Here is a 19,103-nt window from a genome sequence, read left to right as displayed (position 1 = left end):
TACACACAAAAATCAGATCATTTCTGCTAATACTGYCCCCAAAAGTTCAGGCCTTGAGTTACTGAAGGTTGATTTGCTGCTGAGACATAACACTTAGCTGGATGTAGAGCAAGAGCAGAGAATATATCCTGCAATGTTTCATGTTTTGCTTTTACTGAGCTARAGAGACAGCCAGGGCCTCTCGGGAGGCTGCGTAAACGACTGATAGAGTTGGGAGGAACAGATAAAATGAAAAATAAAAGGCCTGCTTCCACTCCAGGGCCTTTCTAACTCCTCCCTTAAGCCACTGATTTAAAACACAGAGCAGCCTTCCCCTCCACATCCCAAAAAGGGGGTGACCTACATACTCACATCCTGGCGCTCTCCAGTTGGAAAGAGCTGGCTGAAAGACTTCATGCAACCTGTCATATCACTAGCAGAAGCAAAAGACATTTCTTACACCCTCTGTGTAGATCTAAATTTCAGTTCACTAGAGCATTTGAATACATGCCTAAACCCATTACCAAAGGCACACACTTGAATACAGGTATGTGCTTACCTTTCCTTTAGAAATAAAGCTTGTGATTAAATGCTTCTTTAAGCAAAGACTGATTGTTGAATTAGAACCTTAGAATACTTCATTTATTTTCACAAAACCTCTTGGCTTAACAGAATATTATATGATGAACTATGGTTTTGAAGTCTTCACTTTGCTGCAGCTGCAAGGGAAAACTGCTTTCTCMTCTACCCGGTTCCATATCGCATCCCAGGTTAGATTAGCCTTTCCAAAAGACTTATTTTTTTTTCAGATCAGAGAGCAGCTTTAATCCCCTTATTCAGTAACATGTTGTCCTCACTAGAAGACAAGTTCCTGTAACTTTCATTTCTAAGTTTATTCTCAAGAATCAAAGAAAGGTGCAAGTCCTTAGGAACAATTTTACCTCAAGACAACAGGTAGGACCCATTCCTAGCTTTTTCACTTGATTGTTTTGTATCCTCAGGCAAATTTCTTTCCCTTGGTTGTACCTGGATACTAAGACATAAACTGATCTTATTAAACTCTCCATAGTTTGATAAAGAGTTTCTCATGAGGAATGGTCTGGAACAGGGAGAACTATTAACTACTGGCAAGAACAATAAGAATGATAAAAAATATTGGAAGTACCACTAGTACTTGGATGCCTCTAATTCCTGAATGCTCAAGAGCTTTAGTTCTACACCTAGAATGCACTGCAATTTAAAGGAGGAAATTACTTAATCCAGCTAATAGCCTGTCCTCCTTTGAAAAGGTTATCCATAAGTAYGAACAAATTTGTGTATATGAAAGAGCATGAAGATGACAGGTCCTCACAGTACCTTGGAGGAGAATGGGTTGAAATCCTCTTTTCATTCCTGATGAGTGTTTGTTGAACTAAACTTTAAGAACAATCATGGGTTTGTTCCAGTTTGCCTTTCGTAGTCCACTATGTTCTCTTTTCATTCCGAAAATGCTTACAGAGATCCARACATTCCCTTCTGATAAGGTTAAGAATGATTTGTTTTGGTTTGTGAAAATACATTTCATTAAAGCTGACACATTCCCACTGCAAATTTGAGTTTCAGAACTTTTGAAAATTTAGTTTCAGAGGAATGGCATTTCCCAATAAGCAAACATTCTTTTAAATAAATTTGAAGCAGCAACACTATCCAGAAATAACTTAGTTATTAGAGGACTCAAAGCAACAGGATTATTTTATTGATCATCTGCAGATTATAAACCAATAATGCCTGTTACCTCTTCATATTAGCATTGACTTTTCATCTTTTCATTCTATTCTCCTAGTGATCCTAGACACAACAACGAACACAGTTACGGAACTATGATTTAAATTGATTGCTAACAAATTCTTTTGACRCATACTAGTTCAAAAAGGAAACAAAAGCCCTATGGAAGGTGTCACGCTTCCCATTTGCAGTCCTCTTTATGCAACTGTATCACTGCTTACATTTAGATTTGCTTTGCATCCCAGAGTGTTGTGGGCTCTTAATGAAAGCTGACGCACATCCCCTGAACAAAATCACCTAGATTAAAAGTATACATACATATATAATCTATTAAAAAAAAAGCCTCTCCTACAAGTCTGCTGCACCCTTCTGCAGAGGTTACCTCCTCCAAAATGGTCAGCAGAAAGGGAACAAATCTATACTTCAGCACTCTGCTTCAAAGTCTGTTGTCCTGGCACTGCAGAACATAAGGAACAGAAACCATGGGCGCAATGATCAGTGGCCACAGATTTCCTCTGCTCTACCACAAGGCTGCAGTAGGCAAGCAACGGTCTTCCTTTGCCAGCAATCAACAACTTGCACCAAGCCGAGGGACACCAGCCTGTGACTTTGTGTTCCAGCTTCCTTTTCTTGAGGAGGACTCTTGCGAGCATTTGAAAGAAGAGTAACTGCTTCTACATAGATTTTACTGTGGGCTTCCAGCTGTGTTGTGGTATAGTTCAAGGCCTTGCTTAACAACCATACAACACTGGTATTATTAGTTCACATGCTAGGGCTGATTAAACCTCATAATACCCCTAAAGAGTGTGTGGGGATCAGTAAATTACTATTTGCCCAAGACAAGGGCAGATTCAGAAAAGGGTTAATAAAAGTCTTTGCTCCTAGAGCCCTGCTTTAACTCCAACTTGTGTTACAACCTTATTTGAGAGCATAAACTTTGTTATTTTTCTGTTTCAGACATTGGTAGACAGTTTAAATCTAGCCTTGCACATATGCTGCTTGATCCACAGACACATTTACGAAAAAAGCAACTGCACAGACAATTGCACAACTTTACTACACAGTTATACACGGCAAGGCAAAATCCTCCATCTCTGTAAGGTGAAATTAGTACAGCAGTGCTTGCAAGTCTGCGGGCAGTAATAGATGCTAGAGTACAGGTAGGGTGTCACTTGAGGACATACAAGCCGAGACGCATGCACAGAAAAAAATCAGACAGAATCTACCAGAGAATTAAATGCTCTGTTCTAAAACTATTTCAGTATCCCTAAATGCACATTTATTACCACCTTTCTTCAGATAAACATGGAGGCTCACTTTGAAATGAAAAAAGCTTCAGTTCACTGCTGGAAATAACAGGGGAAAAAATGTCCTTAGTGTTGCTCCTTAAATAATTTTAAAAATACTTTACAGACGGGAGGGAACTCCCTGAACATCTTGCTCTGGCTAAACATCCCTTCCCTCTTTGCTAAATAAGAGTCTTCTGAAACGCACAACAGCTCCTGTAACTTTAAACCTGGGCTGAGATCATAATTTTAGTGCCGACCAAACAGAGCGTGGAAGGCGGGCCCAGCTCTTCTTTGAGACCACCTTAGACAYGCTCCCACCCCTTAGTTAAAAAAAATGCTGACTCCACTCCGTTACTTTTCTTTAGCTTTATAGTTATCATCTGGGAAAAACTTCCCTGCTGTTAAAGGAATATTTCAAATACCAAAGTATTTTCTGTAGTGACGACTTTCTGTGAACTCAACTCTCCTCTGCCTCTAAAAAAATTGAATCCATCTGGTCTCAGGACTGGAAAGCTAATCTCTAACCATAGCAAAGATGTTTATTAAAATTCAGATCGTCATCTTCGTGCTGGGGAGTGCGCCTTTCATAGCATTTGCTGAAGAAGGTAAGAAAAACACTAAGATTTTCAATGATTCCATATAATTAGCAGTTTTTGTGCTTGCTCATATGCAATATAATTGCTGTCCTGTTTATAAACTTTCTTTTGAATTCATAAGCTATTACTGAGCATCTACTATGGTTGTATTAGGAGAGGGATATCAATAGCTTTCAGATTGGTAGAGTTGTGGTCTATTAAAAAACTTTCTCTGTGTAAGGGAAGTAGTTTATGAGAAATCAGTGAAGGCATTACATCAGCAGCTCTTGGAAATGGCTTTAGTTTCACTATGTAATATTTGCAAAGGAGAATACAAGCTATAATTTTCTCAGCTCTGCTATGAAAATCACATACAAATCTTTGAAGAGAAAGAATCTGGTTATCAACAGTGAACAGAATTACCCTGAATAGTACTTTATGATGSTACCAGGACCATCACAATCAGTCTTCCTGTAGAATATTTGAATCAGTATGAATGAAYTGGCAGCATGCAGTGGACTCAGTATTCCTACAGTAGTGGAATATAGCAACAGTTACTACAGAACATCGGTGTTCCCTGTTGCAAGTTTCCTGAAAAATAACAAAACTCCATCCATCAGTTTTCCAAACCAGATTTGGGTTTTCAGACCCTAACTGAAACATGTGGCCTAGTGACAATCAGTATCATTCTGTTGGAAACACCAGAGGTATGCCAATTTACTCCACATGGACATTGGCTTCAGACTTTAACTGGAATTCTTGGTCTTGTGTATGTAAGAATAAGGCTTAAAGAGTTTTCAGTTTTGCTCCAAAACTTCACAGCAATCAAAAAAAATAAGTGTTAGGCAAACACTTCAAGCATTGCTTTCTGGGCTTTCTAGGATAAACATTTAAGGCTCAAATTCACTTTCCGAGCTGGCATACCCTTAAAAAAGGGCACCAGTATAACATAGCAACATTTCCAACCTCTAAAAAGGAAGCAAAAATACATCATTTTATATCAATGTCTTACGGAGTTTATAGGATATCACAATACAAGAGAAAGATTCTTTCATCCACAGGCTTTGGGGAAATTTTAAAGCACATTTCCCTTGACTGCTGAGTTAAGCAGCCCAGCAATGATCAGGTTGAAACCCTGTTAGCCAGAGAAGTGCTGAAATGCTTCCTGCTTGCAAAATTCTAACTTAGTTTTATGGCCCATGTAGCTTGCGTTGAACTCCATGGACTGATCCAGAACTTGGCTTATAATATTTAAGGCTTTCTGGCTGCCAGTGTTTCTCTAGCTAGATTTTATTTTTCTTGAAGTGTGGCCAGTCATCAGGATAATTTCCTATGGGCTCTCCAGGAAAGTAGACTCTGTATATAATATACASAAGTCTCCAGCATATCCCCTGTGTTCCATTCTGCTGTTTGCTGATAACCATCAGTGATTATAAGCTAGAACAGACCTAGAATARACAATGCTGCCACTGGCATTCAGTAATTGCACTGGCCACTCAGATGAAGCAGTTTGTTCTTGCACAGTACTAGGTGGAGWGGCTGTCTACAGATACTTGAACTTCTGGGATAGACAGTTTAGCCTGCATAGTTTTGAGAAAGTCTCCTATTCAGATTCTGATACCTCTTACTTCTGATCATGCTAGAAATAAATCTGCAGCTCTTCTTGTGTTACCTTTGGACACTCCAGTTTCTGATCAAGACTGAATCTAAAAAAAGCATGCTTTGATAGAGGACATAGTTCCAAAAGGATTGTTTTCTTCCAAACTCCTCCTTCACTGTCAAAGTGAATTGGCAATTCAGTCACTCATGCGAGGTCTGAGTACAACATTCTTCCCCTTCAAGAGAGTGATCCACAATTTGACTAGTTGTATTAGTATCTGCCACATCTGAGTCGCTGCAACTTTATGAAAGCCAGAGACACAGAAACTGTTTCAGGACATCTGTGAGCCAGAAAGACAACTAAGCAACAGTCCCCAAAACAGGAACTATCAGCCAACTTACGAACAGCATTTTAATGAAAACCTATGAATCTTAAGGGAAAAGTCAGTAAAGCCTAAACATGCTTTGCTCGTAGACAGCATCACAAATTACATCTGAACCACTTTAACAAGAGCCTTCATTCATTTTCAAAGTCTCCTATTGTTTTTGTGTTAATCTTAGCAGGAGTTTTCAGTCCCACAGTCAGCAACCTGCTTTCTAGTGGAAAGGATAAATGCTCTATTAAATTGTACCATGTAAAACAAGACAGAACAAAACTGTAGAAGTCCAAAATACAGTATTGACATGGAGAAGATAATTCATTTCCCTCTTTCCAAGTGAATTCCCAAACAACATTAATGGCAGAAGATAGGAAAAATCCAGAAAGCAGCAACAAAGTTTTACACCGCTGTTTACTTAAAAATAAATTGATGTATGCTTTATTTGTGTTAACCATTCATGGCTTAAAGACTGACAAACAGCCAAGTATCCTGTCATGTTTTTTCTATACAACAGCCCTGAGCATTCTACATATAACCTGATGACTTTCTAGACTAAAACATTTCCTGTTGAAATGATTAACAGAGACATTCATCCCTATTCATCCCTCTGTGATCCGGTTCAGTGTACAAAAACCTCAGGCAAATCTTACCACAAAGAGCCAGATCAAATGAGTTGAAATGGAAGCTGGCCCAAAGTTTTTCCAGAGTAGCATTAATCAAACAACAAAAAGCACAAACATTCAAGCACTTTACAGAGGCTAAACACTTCATAATTTGAAACCTTACCTATGGTGTGAGCATAATCATTGTACATAAAGGATTACTCTAGTAGCTGTCACAACATGAACAAAAATTAACATGATTATTAAAATGATTATTAACTTGTTAATAGTCAGTTGAGCTGTAGCAACTGTCCATGTGCTTGCTGTTAGCCAGATGCAAATACTATGTAATATCTCAAAATGAAACAGGACTATACTAGATTATATAGATGTAATTTGTTTTGTTCTCAAGCAGGGAGACAGGCTTGCCCACCCAATTAAAATCTGGGAATTAAAAGCAAGTTTTTGAATATGTAATTTTTACATGAAAACCTTCACATTTAAAAATTCACAAGTACACCTTTTGTTAACTCAGTTTGCATGGTGAAAACTGGAAACAGTCAGGCTAGATTCTCAGCTCTTGTAAATCTGTTTCCTGGGATTAATGCATGGGCTCAATGAAGATCTAGTTCTTGGAAATAAGCTGCAAAGATACACAGCTGACAACCTAATGAGATATAAGTAGATAATGTATCTAAAAAGGTAAATAATCAAGAATTAGTAAAGAGAACRTGGTTCACAGCCCACAAACTGCTGGGCAGTGTTTCTTCCTTGTGTCACTGAGGCAAACCATACACGTGTGTATCACAAGTGACCACTGTCTGCCCATCTGTAAAACATGGCATGTCTCAGTTGCATGCCTGCTTTGGTGGTTTGTTTGCTTTTTGTCTGGATGTGGGGGGGGGGGGACTTGATGGAAACTTCCCAAACCCATACTGCAAATAGGCAGCCTCTGAAAGGGCCTCCGCAGATTTGTGTACACACATACTATACCCTCAGTTTACATTAATGCTACAGCAAAACTCAGAGCCATGTGGTGCACAGCTCAGTACATACTATTTCATAACAAGATGTAGGACTGAGAGATAAGGAATGTTGGGAAGTGCTAGAGACAAACAAATGAGAATAAAAATTTACTATTTATTTCCAACCCGCTCTCTCAGAAGCCTGGCCAAAGACTCTCAAAGGAAAGAAAAGCTATGATACTGTGCACATTTTTATGTTACTTTATGGTTGCCTCATGTTTTTCCATCTTCCTTTCTGTTGATTACAAATATTATAACATTCAGCATAAACTAATTTTCTAATAATTAGAAAAATCCTTTACAAAAAGCACAGTTCAGTTGCACGTGCTATTTCAAATCAAAGTGTACTCTTAGTAGGACCTGAGTAGTACACAAGCTACTGCTAAATCTCTAGAGGGGATACCCTTCATTCTGAGAGCATATTAAAGTGTTTTCATGACTCTGAAATACATCCAAATATTAGCTAGTATGTTATTAACTAATATGAATGTCAGACTAAATGTATTTGAGTCTCCCTTGCCATGTGCAATATACAGCAAGTAGTGAAAAATCACTGTGTGAACAAAATTAAAGCTTAGTTTCCAGGTGTAGTGTTTAGCATGCAGATATAAGGGGATAGCAATCTTCACCAAGGTGGTGGTGATAAGCCACCACAGGAAGTAACCTCTTCAAGCTGACAGCTGTAAAAGGGCATGTGTCTACTGCCTCAGTTTTGGGAAGGAAGTGATTCAGGGAAAAAAGCTTCTTCCATTACAATACTAGAGGTCATTTCTTAATTCCTTTCATCTGTATTCACATATTCCTGTATTTGTACACAGATCATCCACTGCACAAAATTGTTTTGTACTTTTCTTCTTGTGAAATTGGGCTCATCTGAAGTATCTTAAGCTCTAGCACTCCTTTTCCAGCCACACAGTGATAGACACATGACACTAATGCTGCAGTTTTAGGTGCCACTAACAGAGTGATRCAAGATACTCGCACCTTGATCACATTATCTCCAACCTTGTTGCCGCACTCAAACTCTTACTGCATATAGAAAACAAGCTATTACTAATACGACCACAAACAGGGCACACTGTGGTCACAGGGCAAAACCCATCATTAAGAATACTTCCGCAAACAGATTCATGAGAAAGCAACTCTGACGCTTTCCTTAGAGAAGCGATCTCAGATCTACACAGCAACATCACTAAAAGCATAAACCTGAGAAGACTTATCTCTAGTTCTACAAGGAACTATTTGCAAGGAAATATCCTGTAATAGAGTTAGCCTTTCTTTAATATCCATGGTTTTGTGACTGATTTTACCTTGCATAATAGAAAAAGCTTTGAAAATTATCACCATTTTCTCCTGTGGCTTTATTTCATACTTTTGCCTATTGGTCATAAACGTATAGCAAGCTCTTGAACTGCAAATTTTTCCTCTACATCTGCCCCAGTTAAAATGTTTTGATTTTCTGTGGGTATCCTATGCATGGGCATTATGAAATATAATATTGAAACATCCAGAAGACATGCAATTACTTTAGAAACAGCTGAGTGGTTCTTTGCCACTCAGCACTGTGAATTTAAATCCTGGCTTTATTCCTTTGGCTAAACCAGACACAGCAATAGAAACCATCTGCAACAGGGTGTGGTGACCACAGGAAATGTTTCTGACAGTTCAGCAAAATGTTGTCATCATGAGCTACACAGAACAGCTGAACAAAGTCAGTCATGCTCTGAATAAGGCCTAACTAAATCTCTTCTTGTGCATCACGACCTTGTTTTTGATTGGTAGATACTTTCCCAAGTTTACAGTAATTTTGTCATTCAGCTTCCTTCACTATATAAAGTGAAGGCTGTCAATCTTCATACACAGAACAGGCAGTGAGCACTTCAAGATTTAGGCAGCATATGTACTTTCTTCAGGACAACACAAAGCCTAGGCACTTAAAATTCCTGAACATTTATCATGGCATGACATACTACCCTAACTCCCAAAAGAACAAAAATAAAGGGAAAAGCCAATACTGTGGTCTCAAACAGGCCAATCATATCAAGTTCTCAGAATACTGAAAGTGTTAGGAACTTTGCAGGAGCCATAGGTACAAATGAGAATTTCAGTCCTTGTTTTCAGAAACTATTCCTAGCCTTCAAAGAATCTGAAAATAACTGTCTAAAGGCTCAAAATCCAGAAGGTAAATAAAAAGCTAGTATATGTTCTTCCTCAAACTAAAATTTTCAAAGTTAGCCTGACAGATTTTGTAGCTTTATTCATATTTGAGCATCTGGATTTGACCGTGCCAAAGAACCAACTCAGAAGAAAAGGGACTAACATTTTTAATTCCTAGAAATGCTTAAGCAATTGTCATAATAGGAAAAAAATAAATAGCTACTCCTTCAGACAAAAGTTGATGAAAAAGGTTGTGGACCTAACTCTGGAGGTTAAGTGAGATGATTCCTCTTTAAATTGAGTATGAAGCCAAGTTAGGGCTTCATACTTTCATTAGACAACAAAATTCTATTTCAAAACTAGAAAGCTGCTGCTGAGAAGTTATGTATTCAAATGACAGCTATCTTATCAAATCACACGTTTTTGTTATACTTCTACCAACACAAATGACCAAACTGAGTCTGAACAAGATTCCAATAATAAAACACCGCAAGACTCACTTTGCTTGCAACCAAATTAAAGTCCAAAAGTGAAGAATGCTTCTTCAGAAAGGGTATTCTTGTATCAAAACATAAATCCTGAATAGAATACGGCCAAAACAGCATGGCTAGCACACATACGTACACGCAGAGTCCTTCAAGCACTGCCACTTTGTAATAGCTCAAGAACAGACAAGAAACATACTTCGCAAAAAACCATGATCAGTCAAGTCTAACAGACTAGCTTAATGGTAGCTTAATATCTCAAAGGAAAGAGTGATACTTCTCAAGTCACTAGCCCCATTAAATGCTGTATCTTGCTGTTCTAGAGAAGCCTTTAAGGTTAGCAGTTTTCACCTACTCATCTCTTATGTCAGGGACTGAAACTCATTCCATTTTGAAGGCTTCCCATTTCAAGGATAAGCTGAAACATGGATATAAGGCAGCCTTTGCCTGCTGGTGTCTGGGATTATTTTAAGTTGAGAAAGAAAAAAGATCCTCTAACTTTTTTCATTTTTCAAAAGCATCTTTGTTGTTTTTGGAGATACCTTAAAGAAATGCTAATGGCCAACAGTTTTACAACTCACTCTCCTGCCCAACACAACCACTGTGCTTTGAAAGCAACCCTAAGAGGTTTTTCTAGTAAACTGTCATTCTATGAATAACAATGACTAGTGAGCTCATCTTTCCACAAGTGGGTCATGGGATGCTTAACCACTCAATGTTTTCAAAGCAATAGTAAACTTTTAAAGACATCAAATTTTCTCCTAGTGTGAGAAGTTGCAGCCTGATAGCAGCTGCGGACTTTGAACTGAAATGTACCCAGCTGGAATTCTGGCAGAGATGAACACAGTGATTAATTCACATCTGCAATGATGTATAACTGCAAGCAGAAAGGTAGTAGTACTAGCTGGAGGCAATCATAGCACTGCRAGACAATGCTTTTATTTACATGCTCCTCTAAGGTAGTATTAAGAACATACGCAAAAGTGCTACTTGACCCTATGATTCTTTCTACATTTGGGCCACATCAGATGAAATCAAAAGGCCAAGGTACACATACCCTTATGTCCCATTTATATTCTCTTTATGACTTCTGTAGCATTACACCTTGTACACACTATATGCAGCAGTTTCCCTCTCAGGTTTCTTCAACATTTCAAGCTCATTTAAAACTTAGCAAGTTTGAAGTTTAAATTGGATGCCTCCTCCCAGAGCATTTTTTTTTCTTACCATTTTTCTCTGCATGCTGTATTGCCACACAGCATTAGTATACTCTGGAAGTATTTATCTTCTCCTCCTGACAACAAAGGGAGATGTGGTCAAGTACAGACCTTACTTACGCACTTCCATTAAGAACCGAGAATTAGGCAAAGTAAGTCTGGGCTGTTGCCTTTTGCCATTCCCTGTATACTAAAGGCAACACAGCAAAACAGGTCTTCTACATGCCATGTTTTGACAAGGATATTTGATATCTTTACCACACAAAAAATAGTTATTTCACTCTCCCTCACATTTATCTTTACTAATTCTCTACACCTTTAAGTGAYAGTTTCCTTTCACGCCTTTACTGACAGTAATTCTTCAGGGCTGAAAATTACTGCCATGCCAACAGTACGATTAGCTTCCTTGAATGAGTTGTTAGTTGTTCATATACTAAACATACTTCACTTTCCATTTGGGTTTTTCCTCCCTCTGATAATTGGTTTTCTTCATCTGTACTTATTCTGTGACCAGTGAATAAAAGATGTTCTTCAGTTTTGACAGGAATTATCAAACTTAACTGATCCTTAAAATTCATGTTGTGCTCTACTGCAAATTTTTTAACTAACATACATACCATAATCAAAATATTTAAATTTAAATGGAATATTTCTATAAACCAAAAGCTGAGGATTTTAATCACTGACTTTACAGACCTTAAGATTCTAAGGCAGCTGTATAAGGCCTCATGCTCGCATAACATGAATAAACTTTCCTCTATTAGTGCCTGAAGTGCAACTTCCACACCCTTTTTGCTCTTAAATAGAAAGTGTATCTATATTCAGGCTTATAGAAGTATATAAATATAAAATCCTATTTATAAAAGTCTATTTACTCAAATAAACATGGAGTCAGAAATCTAAGTTCAGATTATCAGTATTCGGTTTCTTGGAAAAGGGAAAGATCTCAGCTGTATATTGTTATGGATGGATGAAAAGTAAACTTGGCTCAAAAATGACATTTGGGAATAACAGAAAATGTTTGCAAGTTGAATTCAATGCAGAGTTTCAAGTAAAAATGGAGTAATATTTAAAATGTCAAATCATTCTTCCTCTGAATAAAAGTTTCCTTCACAAATGTTTCTGCCCCTTTTAATCTTAACACTTGCTTTTTGGTTTGAAATAACATTTTTCACTAAAAAATGGCATGTAAAGAATGATGTTTGTACAGCTGATCTAAAGTGATTCTAACCTGATTTTCATTTTAAAAAGTTTACTAAAACTGTTTGTCCTATTTTTTCAGTATCAGAAAAAAAACTGTTTACCTGCCTCTAAATAATATACAATGCAAGTGGGGTATGTTTAGAGGTATGAATATTAAGTCTATTTTCTGACAAGAGATCAGAACAGAAATATTTTAAATTCAAATGCAGAAGAGGTAAGACTGCCATTAAAATAGGTGAAATCAGTGATGTTTGATATTAATTAAAATATTATACAGGACATATGTATTTCCCTTATTAAAATATTCATATGGTATGGCAAGTCCCTGTTTTTAATAACTCATATGAATTACTGTCCTTATCAAGATCTTTGCACATCACCACCAATTTAACACTTGATATTTTCCAAGTCAGAGATGCAAAGGGTGTTAAATCAAAAAGTTATTCATTAGGATTAAATAGAGAAGTGCTATGGAACAAACTACCTTGCAAAGAATAAAAAAAAAAATCAAGTATTTTGTGGTCATAACTAATCAGTCAGCAACTGACAACTGTTACCTTACATAAATCATATAGGTTTGAGCATAAAGGTTTATCCCCAAACCTCTAAAATCAGTTATTTGAAGGAAACCAAGCATGGCTCATTAACAGTGCCTTTGGGTATCAATGCAGTTTCTCTGTACTAACAGCACTGTGCTGAAAACTGCTGTGTTGTATTTCAAGAAGAGTTTGGACAAACTTTTGCTCAGAGTGCTGGAATAAGTAGAAGTCAGGTGTTAAGGTGGAATCTAGGTAAGAACTTTCCTGGAGTCTTTAGACTTTTATGCATGAAGTTTTTGCTCAGGTCTGTGTCCATTATTAACACTTAAACACTAGCATCTGGAATCATCAGAACTTACGCAGCAGGCTACAAAGTAAAGCTAAGTGAGATTGCTAGTTATAATCATGACACTTTAGAAACTCAAGAAATATCATACTGTATTAATATCACACTGTGTGGTCAGTTTTATTTTCAGCATGAAACAATCAAGTTATACTCATATTCAGTTTCTTCATAACTGCTGTACTTTTCTACCTCATTCCATCTCATTTTCCCTATTGATGAAATTTGGCCATACTTGTGAAGAAAACAAAAGGATTGTGCAGGCCAAAATTAAGTGTTTATTGTACCAGGGAGYAGAGATGACATATAGGTCTGGAATGAGAAAGAGACCTTACACTGTTGGTTAAAACCGTAAGTATGGCAAGTTAGGTCTGCAGCATTAGAAAATTATCTTAGATGTGTTTGTGAACGCTTTCCAAACTATAGCTACACCCCATAAACAATAATGGCAGTTCAAAAAAGCTACACAGCTGGGCTGAAAGAGGAAAAAAAGCTCTATTTTAGAGAATAGAAGTTAGAAGTAGCACAAGATGGTGCTTAACTTGAGATATGGAGTAGCCACATTCACTTAGAAGAAAAGACTCCTCCCCAAGAAAATTCTTTTCTTTAAAGTGTTATTATTCAACCCTAGTTAAAATGTGGCATAACCTTTAAATATTCTAAGTGATGTGTACTTAAGCTCTTTGCCCTACAGCTTTGTACAAGTATAGCAGAATCCAGAAAGTTAATCTGAAGAATTCTGTGCTCCTAAATGGGCAGACAGGCAGACTGAACACTAGATATCTCTAAAGTTTGTTAAACATGAGCTCAAAGTAACCAGGACAGGAGATTATCAAATAAAATATATATATTTATTTTATTCAGCAAGCTCCGTTCTTGAAGGAGAAGAAAGTGCAACAATTGATTTTGGAGACAGAAATAACTCAGAGTTTGAAGAATTACCAACCCTGGTAAGTATCATTCTAAATCAAGGATCCTTTAGATTATCCTGAAATTAYATTCCTAGTATTATTTTTTGGCTTAGATTTTAAGTGATTCCCATGATTTTAGCAATGAATTATAAAGGACAATTATCAGTTCTAAAAAATTTTCTAGCAAGGTAGAGAAAACAGCTTACTGATTTTTTTGGTCACTCAGCACAAGCAGCACAAAAACGACAAGCAAAAATCCACCCACAGGGCACTTGGCAGACTAAGAAACTAATACACTTTAAAAATACTGAGGTTTTCTTGCTCTTCCCCCCCCAACCCTTTTAGCTGCCCACAAAACTACACAGTGAAACAAATTTCTTGGATTTTGGAGAACTGATGACCACAGAAAGTGTAGTTGTCTCAAGTGAAGATAGTGAGAATTCTACTGATTATGAAGCTACCACTGAAAATGAAGGTAAAAAACCCATGTTCTATTTTAATATACCATAAGTTATTTATGTTATTATGCTACTAGCACCTACAGTATCTGGGAAATTGAAATACCAAATATAAACTGCTCAAGGTGGGCATTTTTTAATTTTGAAAGGGAAAGACTTAGTATTTCTTCATAATCACTCAGCATCTTAGTAGATGCGTGCTAACACAAGSAATGAAAAAACAAACCATGCAGTTCATCACTACAGTTTGAACCCAAGACAGGTCAGTAGCTCTCTGAAGCCTTCATCTTTTCAGATGACTTGCATAAATCAGACAGCTCTTCAGGTACTAAAAATTACCATAAAATTCTGTTGGCTAGCCCAAACTGAAAGATCTTCAAATGCAGTAAACAGCCTGGTTCTCCCCCCTGAAAACATTTATATTTCATCTGTCTTGAGAACTCAGCTACAAGTTTGACTCTGGAAAAGCGTATTGAATAGATCTTGCTTTGTTTTCCATACACGAAAATCCGCATAAGGAACCCACAAAACTTTTACAGACAAAACTTTCTAAATTGATTAAGAACAGTTTACCAAATACACTGAGAACAGGGCAAAAACTTACTACTATAAAACTATTCCCCAGGCAATTAAAACCAGATTTCTAATTTAAGATCATATCAGATATATTCTTATTGATCRTAATGTGGCCAGACTGAAATGTCAATAGTAGATATAGGTCATAGTCACTCTTACATCTTAGTTTGTCTTTACTATTTCAGAGCTCTTTTCACTATGATTTTGAATTTTCCATTTGCTCATTTATCGGAGAAACAATTACACAGCCCTCATACCACTGGGATATAGTTAAAAGCTTACCTAGGATATGGCAGTGTAAATTGGGATATGAAACAAAAGATCTAAACTATTTTGTTTCTGACTTTACAGGTGGACTGGGTAGAGAACCAGAGGCAACTGAGAAAGGTATTAAAAAAAACTGATTTTAAGGGCAAGAAAACTTAATTGCCAAGTGGTAACATTTCTAGAAGCCACTAGTTACATCCATGCTACTTTCAGGGAGAAATTCTGGGAGGAGCCATGACATGCTCCCCAAACTGCCTCCCCCTGCTCACCTACTTACCTAACAAGAGATGTACCTATGGAGACGGCTCTTCAGCCATGCTGGAGCCCTCCAGCATGAAGGCATACATGCAGGCCTGTACTTTATAATGAATCTTAACATGAGGATGGCTTTGCAAAGCTCAGTACACTGTATAGACTTGCCCAGTGACTCCAGCAAGTTTTCAGTCTAGCACAAAGACTAGGAATAAGAAAACCACACTGAATTACAGAACCTACTTGAGAGTTTATAAGATACAAGAAAGTTTTCCCCAAGGACTGGGATGCAGCAGATAAGCACCTGTACTACCAGTAGCCACTGTTTTCCATGTGTCCCATGCACACCATGCTAACAGTGTTCATTTCCTTGCTCAGGTGGTCTGGAAACAATTGCACTTGTTGGAATCATTACTGGAATCATAGTAGCAGTTGGAATCCTTGCAGGAATTATAATTGCTGTTGTAAGGAAAATGTCAGGCAGGTACTCGTAAGTAAATCACTAATCAGACTTTTGGGGTGTAGCTGAAGACAAGTCAGTCTTTACAGTTCTAGTACTTCTAGTGGTAGACAAACCTAGTAATGCTTTGGATTCAATAGCCAGTCTCTCCATTAAAATCAAACAAGCATCATTCTGAGTAAGGTCACAGATATTGCTCAAAAAATTCCTAATACTTCCCATCTGACCAAGATATACCCACTTTTGCCCCTTTACCCACAGTGCCTCTTAATGACATCCTCYATAGTGCCCTCATGCACTTTGAAATATCAGATACTGTTTGCATGCCCTTATAACACGCATGGATTTTGGGTTAGTCTTCTCCACAAAGTGGAAGTTCACTACAAAGTACTATAGGACCAAGTTCTGAAAGTGCTGGATGCACATGAACACTGACAGGYGGTCTTTATTTTACTTTGAATAGCTTCAGAAGATATTTTAGCACCAGCAGGATTGACTAGCCCACTTCCAGACTAAGTGCTTTTGCAAGCTCAGAAGGAAAAAAAACCCACACTACATTTAGTAACTGCTTCACCCAGCATTAGCCAATGGGCAGGAAACAAGCTGTACTTACAGTAACTGTGATAGCAGAAAGAAGAAAACAACCMAGAAGTAAATAGGCAGCAGGAAAGATGGGGGGGAAGGAAGATCTAACTAACATGTAGCTAACTCCATGAACCACAAAGCATAATGTCTTCCTATTTTTCTGTTTGTTTTGACAGGCCCTAAAAATAGTTGAAACAAGTGATCACGCCATTTCATGCCAGTAAAGACAAGTGCTCCTTATTTTATAAGCACTGGAGACTATTCTTGTATTTGTGTGAGAAGATGATCCATGGGAAGCATGGCTGAAGAACTTCAGATCTATGGGGATCCCACACAACTCTCCAACCAACTATCTTTACAGAACATGGACRCTTTACAGGATTTTACTAACCAGGAATACATTAAAACTATGTAGTAGGAAAAAGACAAAGGACACAGAAGCAAAGAGATACTTCCAAAGCGTGATTTGCAGGTAACATATGCTAGCTTGATTTTAAACACTGCAGACAAAGCTAATTATCTTACATTGCATTTTATCCATTTTCCCTCTAAAGACAGAAACCACATACCAAGATTCTTTTCTCTTAAGCTGAGCAATCAACATAGCTTACTGCATCCTTCAGTGTTCTGAAGTGCTGTGGCATGTTCATCTACCTAATTATAGTTTAGCAAGATATGAAGCTTCTTACTGATGAGAAGGAATGAGCTTCAGAGACTGAATTATCTCCACATTTCATAAACAAATTACCTATCAGCACTTAAGTCTTTCCACTATCAGTGCTGATTTTCTGCTTTTGATACTTATGTGCCAACGTGTGGTAGACCCAGCTGGACCTGACCTACCAACTAAAAGCTTGCTCATCTCACTGTTACAGCAAAAACTTCCTGTCTTCTCTTGTTACAGAGGTGTATAGGGATTGAAATACACATCCTGAATTAAAGGGTGCTTGGAATATACCCACTTTTGATGGGTCACTAACAGTTTCTTCTGATGTGTARAAGCTTTTGAATTAACATACACTTCTTTAACTGTCTCATTTTCTAAGTGCAGAGTAGACTTGCTTGATCACACATTGTACAATAGATCAGAGCATGTTAATGAGGTATACATCCTTGGACTCTACAGGTTTTCATTATGGCATATTTGATGCAGCACTACGTAAGTGTGCGAAGTTCAAAGAAAAAGCTGTGCCAAGCAGCTGCAGCATATCATGTTTTCTAAACTTAAGGCACTCACATGTTGGGTATGAAATTGCTATAATTCATTGTCAATGAGTAATAAACTAATTGATTTTTTGATTTGCTCTTCTGTTTTCTGTGCCATGAACTGTTACATCAGTCTGAGCTTTGGRAATAAAGTTATGTCATATTTTACAATATTGTTTAAAAGCATTTTACATGCTATTTTTAAGCTTCCTTTAACATTTGGGTATTTTGTTACCTCTGTCTTGGCTTCTGCCATTCTGAGACTTAAATATTTGATTTCATTTCTTTGATAAGAAATGAAACTTTCTGCATCTCAATGGTCAAAATTAAACACATGAGAAAAATTTAGAAGCCTGTTGAGTGCACACCTCAAGCTCATGCAGCAGGGTACTGTAGCCCGTATAAGGAGGAACAAGAGTAAGCAGCAAGGTGAGCGATTAGTAAGTATTGCAACTGAACAACATTTTGGTTAATACATCATGAAAGCCTCCATTTGGATCTTGTTAATTTGAACTTCCTCAAGCTTTTCTGTTTTCAGACCAGCCCATCCTAAGTCTGGATCTGAAGGCTGGGATACCTAGRTATGTGCTTTTCCTGTCCCATCTACGAAAGAGAATCTAATTTCTGATATTAACAGTCTAAATCCAGACTTCAGAAATTCAGACATGTTTGGATTTGGTTTGTAGCTCACTGTCACTAAGTATAGCCATCTTCAGTTGCTGAGATTAAATTTACCAGCTATGCCACTCCYCCTCACCAAAGAAGGATTCTAAAGTAAAAGGTTTGACTTTGCTCTAGAATAATCTYCTCACCATATCCTGAGCAGTATCTAAACAGCTAATTTATGATGAAATGGAAATATACCTTCACCTATTTTGGGAGTCTGCACATTTTTCAACATGATTCAGATTGTTACTCTAGAGTGAAACTACACAGTATGTTGTTATCCACACATGGATGACACTAGCATTAAGGAATTTCTGGTCAGATGTTTGGGGTTAAACACTAGTCTGATGCAGTACAACTCAGATCAAAGCATGTATCCTAGCATTTGTTGACAGTAATAAAATACTATGAAAAATTGAATACATTCATGTGTCACCTCCAGCATAATTTCATGTCCTTCTTACACTCAAATTTAATAAGTAAAAACAAGTTGAAAAAAAATGACACTACTGCACAAGCCATGTATGTACTATGYAAATCTGTAACACAAGTTTAGGCCCACTGC

General features: G+C 37.4%; 2 protein-coding genes across 6 annotated transcripts in view; one reads left to right on the top strand and one right to left on the bottom strand.

The window, feature by feature from the left end:
* LRRC38 (leucine rich repeat containing 38) overlaps positions 1 to 19,103 on the bottom strand; it is a 62,724-nt gene that overhangs the window by 29,884 nt on the left and 13,737 nt on the right. The gene's annotated exons all lie outside the window — the stretch shown is intronic.
* PDPN (podoplanin) lies at positions 3,346 to 17,965 on the top strand. Of its 3 annotated transcripts, none has more exons than XM_085314478.1 (6): positions 3,346 to 3,637; positions 14,022 to 14,107; positions 14,414 to 14,543; positions 15,454 to 15,489; positions 16,000 to 16,101; positions 16,843 to 17,965. In XM_085314478.1, exons 1-6 carry the CDS (start codon positions 3,568 to 3,570, stop codon positions 16,857 to 16,859), a joined length of 441 nt encoding a protein of 146 aa, XP_085170604.1. In that variant the 5' UTR covers positions 3,346 to 3,567; the 3' UTR covers positions 16,860 to 17,965. The 3 variants fall into 3 exon arrangements, with proteins under 3 accessions (XP_085170604.1, XP_085170605.1, XP_085170603.1); XM_085314479.1 differs by having other exon boundaries at positions 3,347 to 3,637; positions 16,000 to 16,105; XM_085314477.1 differs by having other exon boundaries at positions 3,347 to 3,637; positions 16,000 to 16,111.

Source organism: Rhea americana, unplaced genomic scaffold, assembly GCF_003343005.1.
Source record: "Rhea americana isolate MKP2758 unplaced genomic scaffold, rheAme1 scaffold_404, whole genome shotgun sequence".
Classification (NCBI taxonomy): domain Eukaryota; kingdom Metazoa; phylum Chordata; class Aves; order Rheiformes; family Rheidae; genus Rhea; species Rhea americana.
Note: the sequence above shows the minus strand (reverse complement) of the source record. Positions and strands in the feature narration are given on the sequence as shown.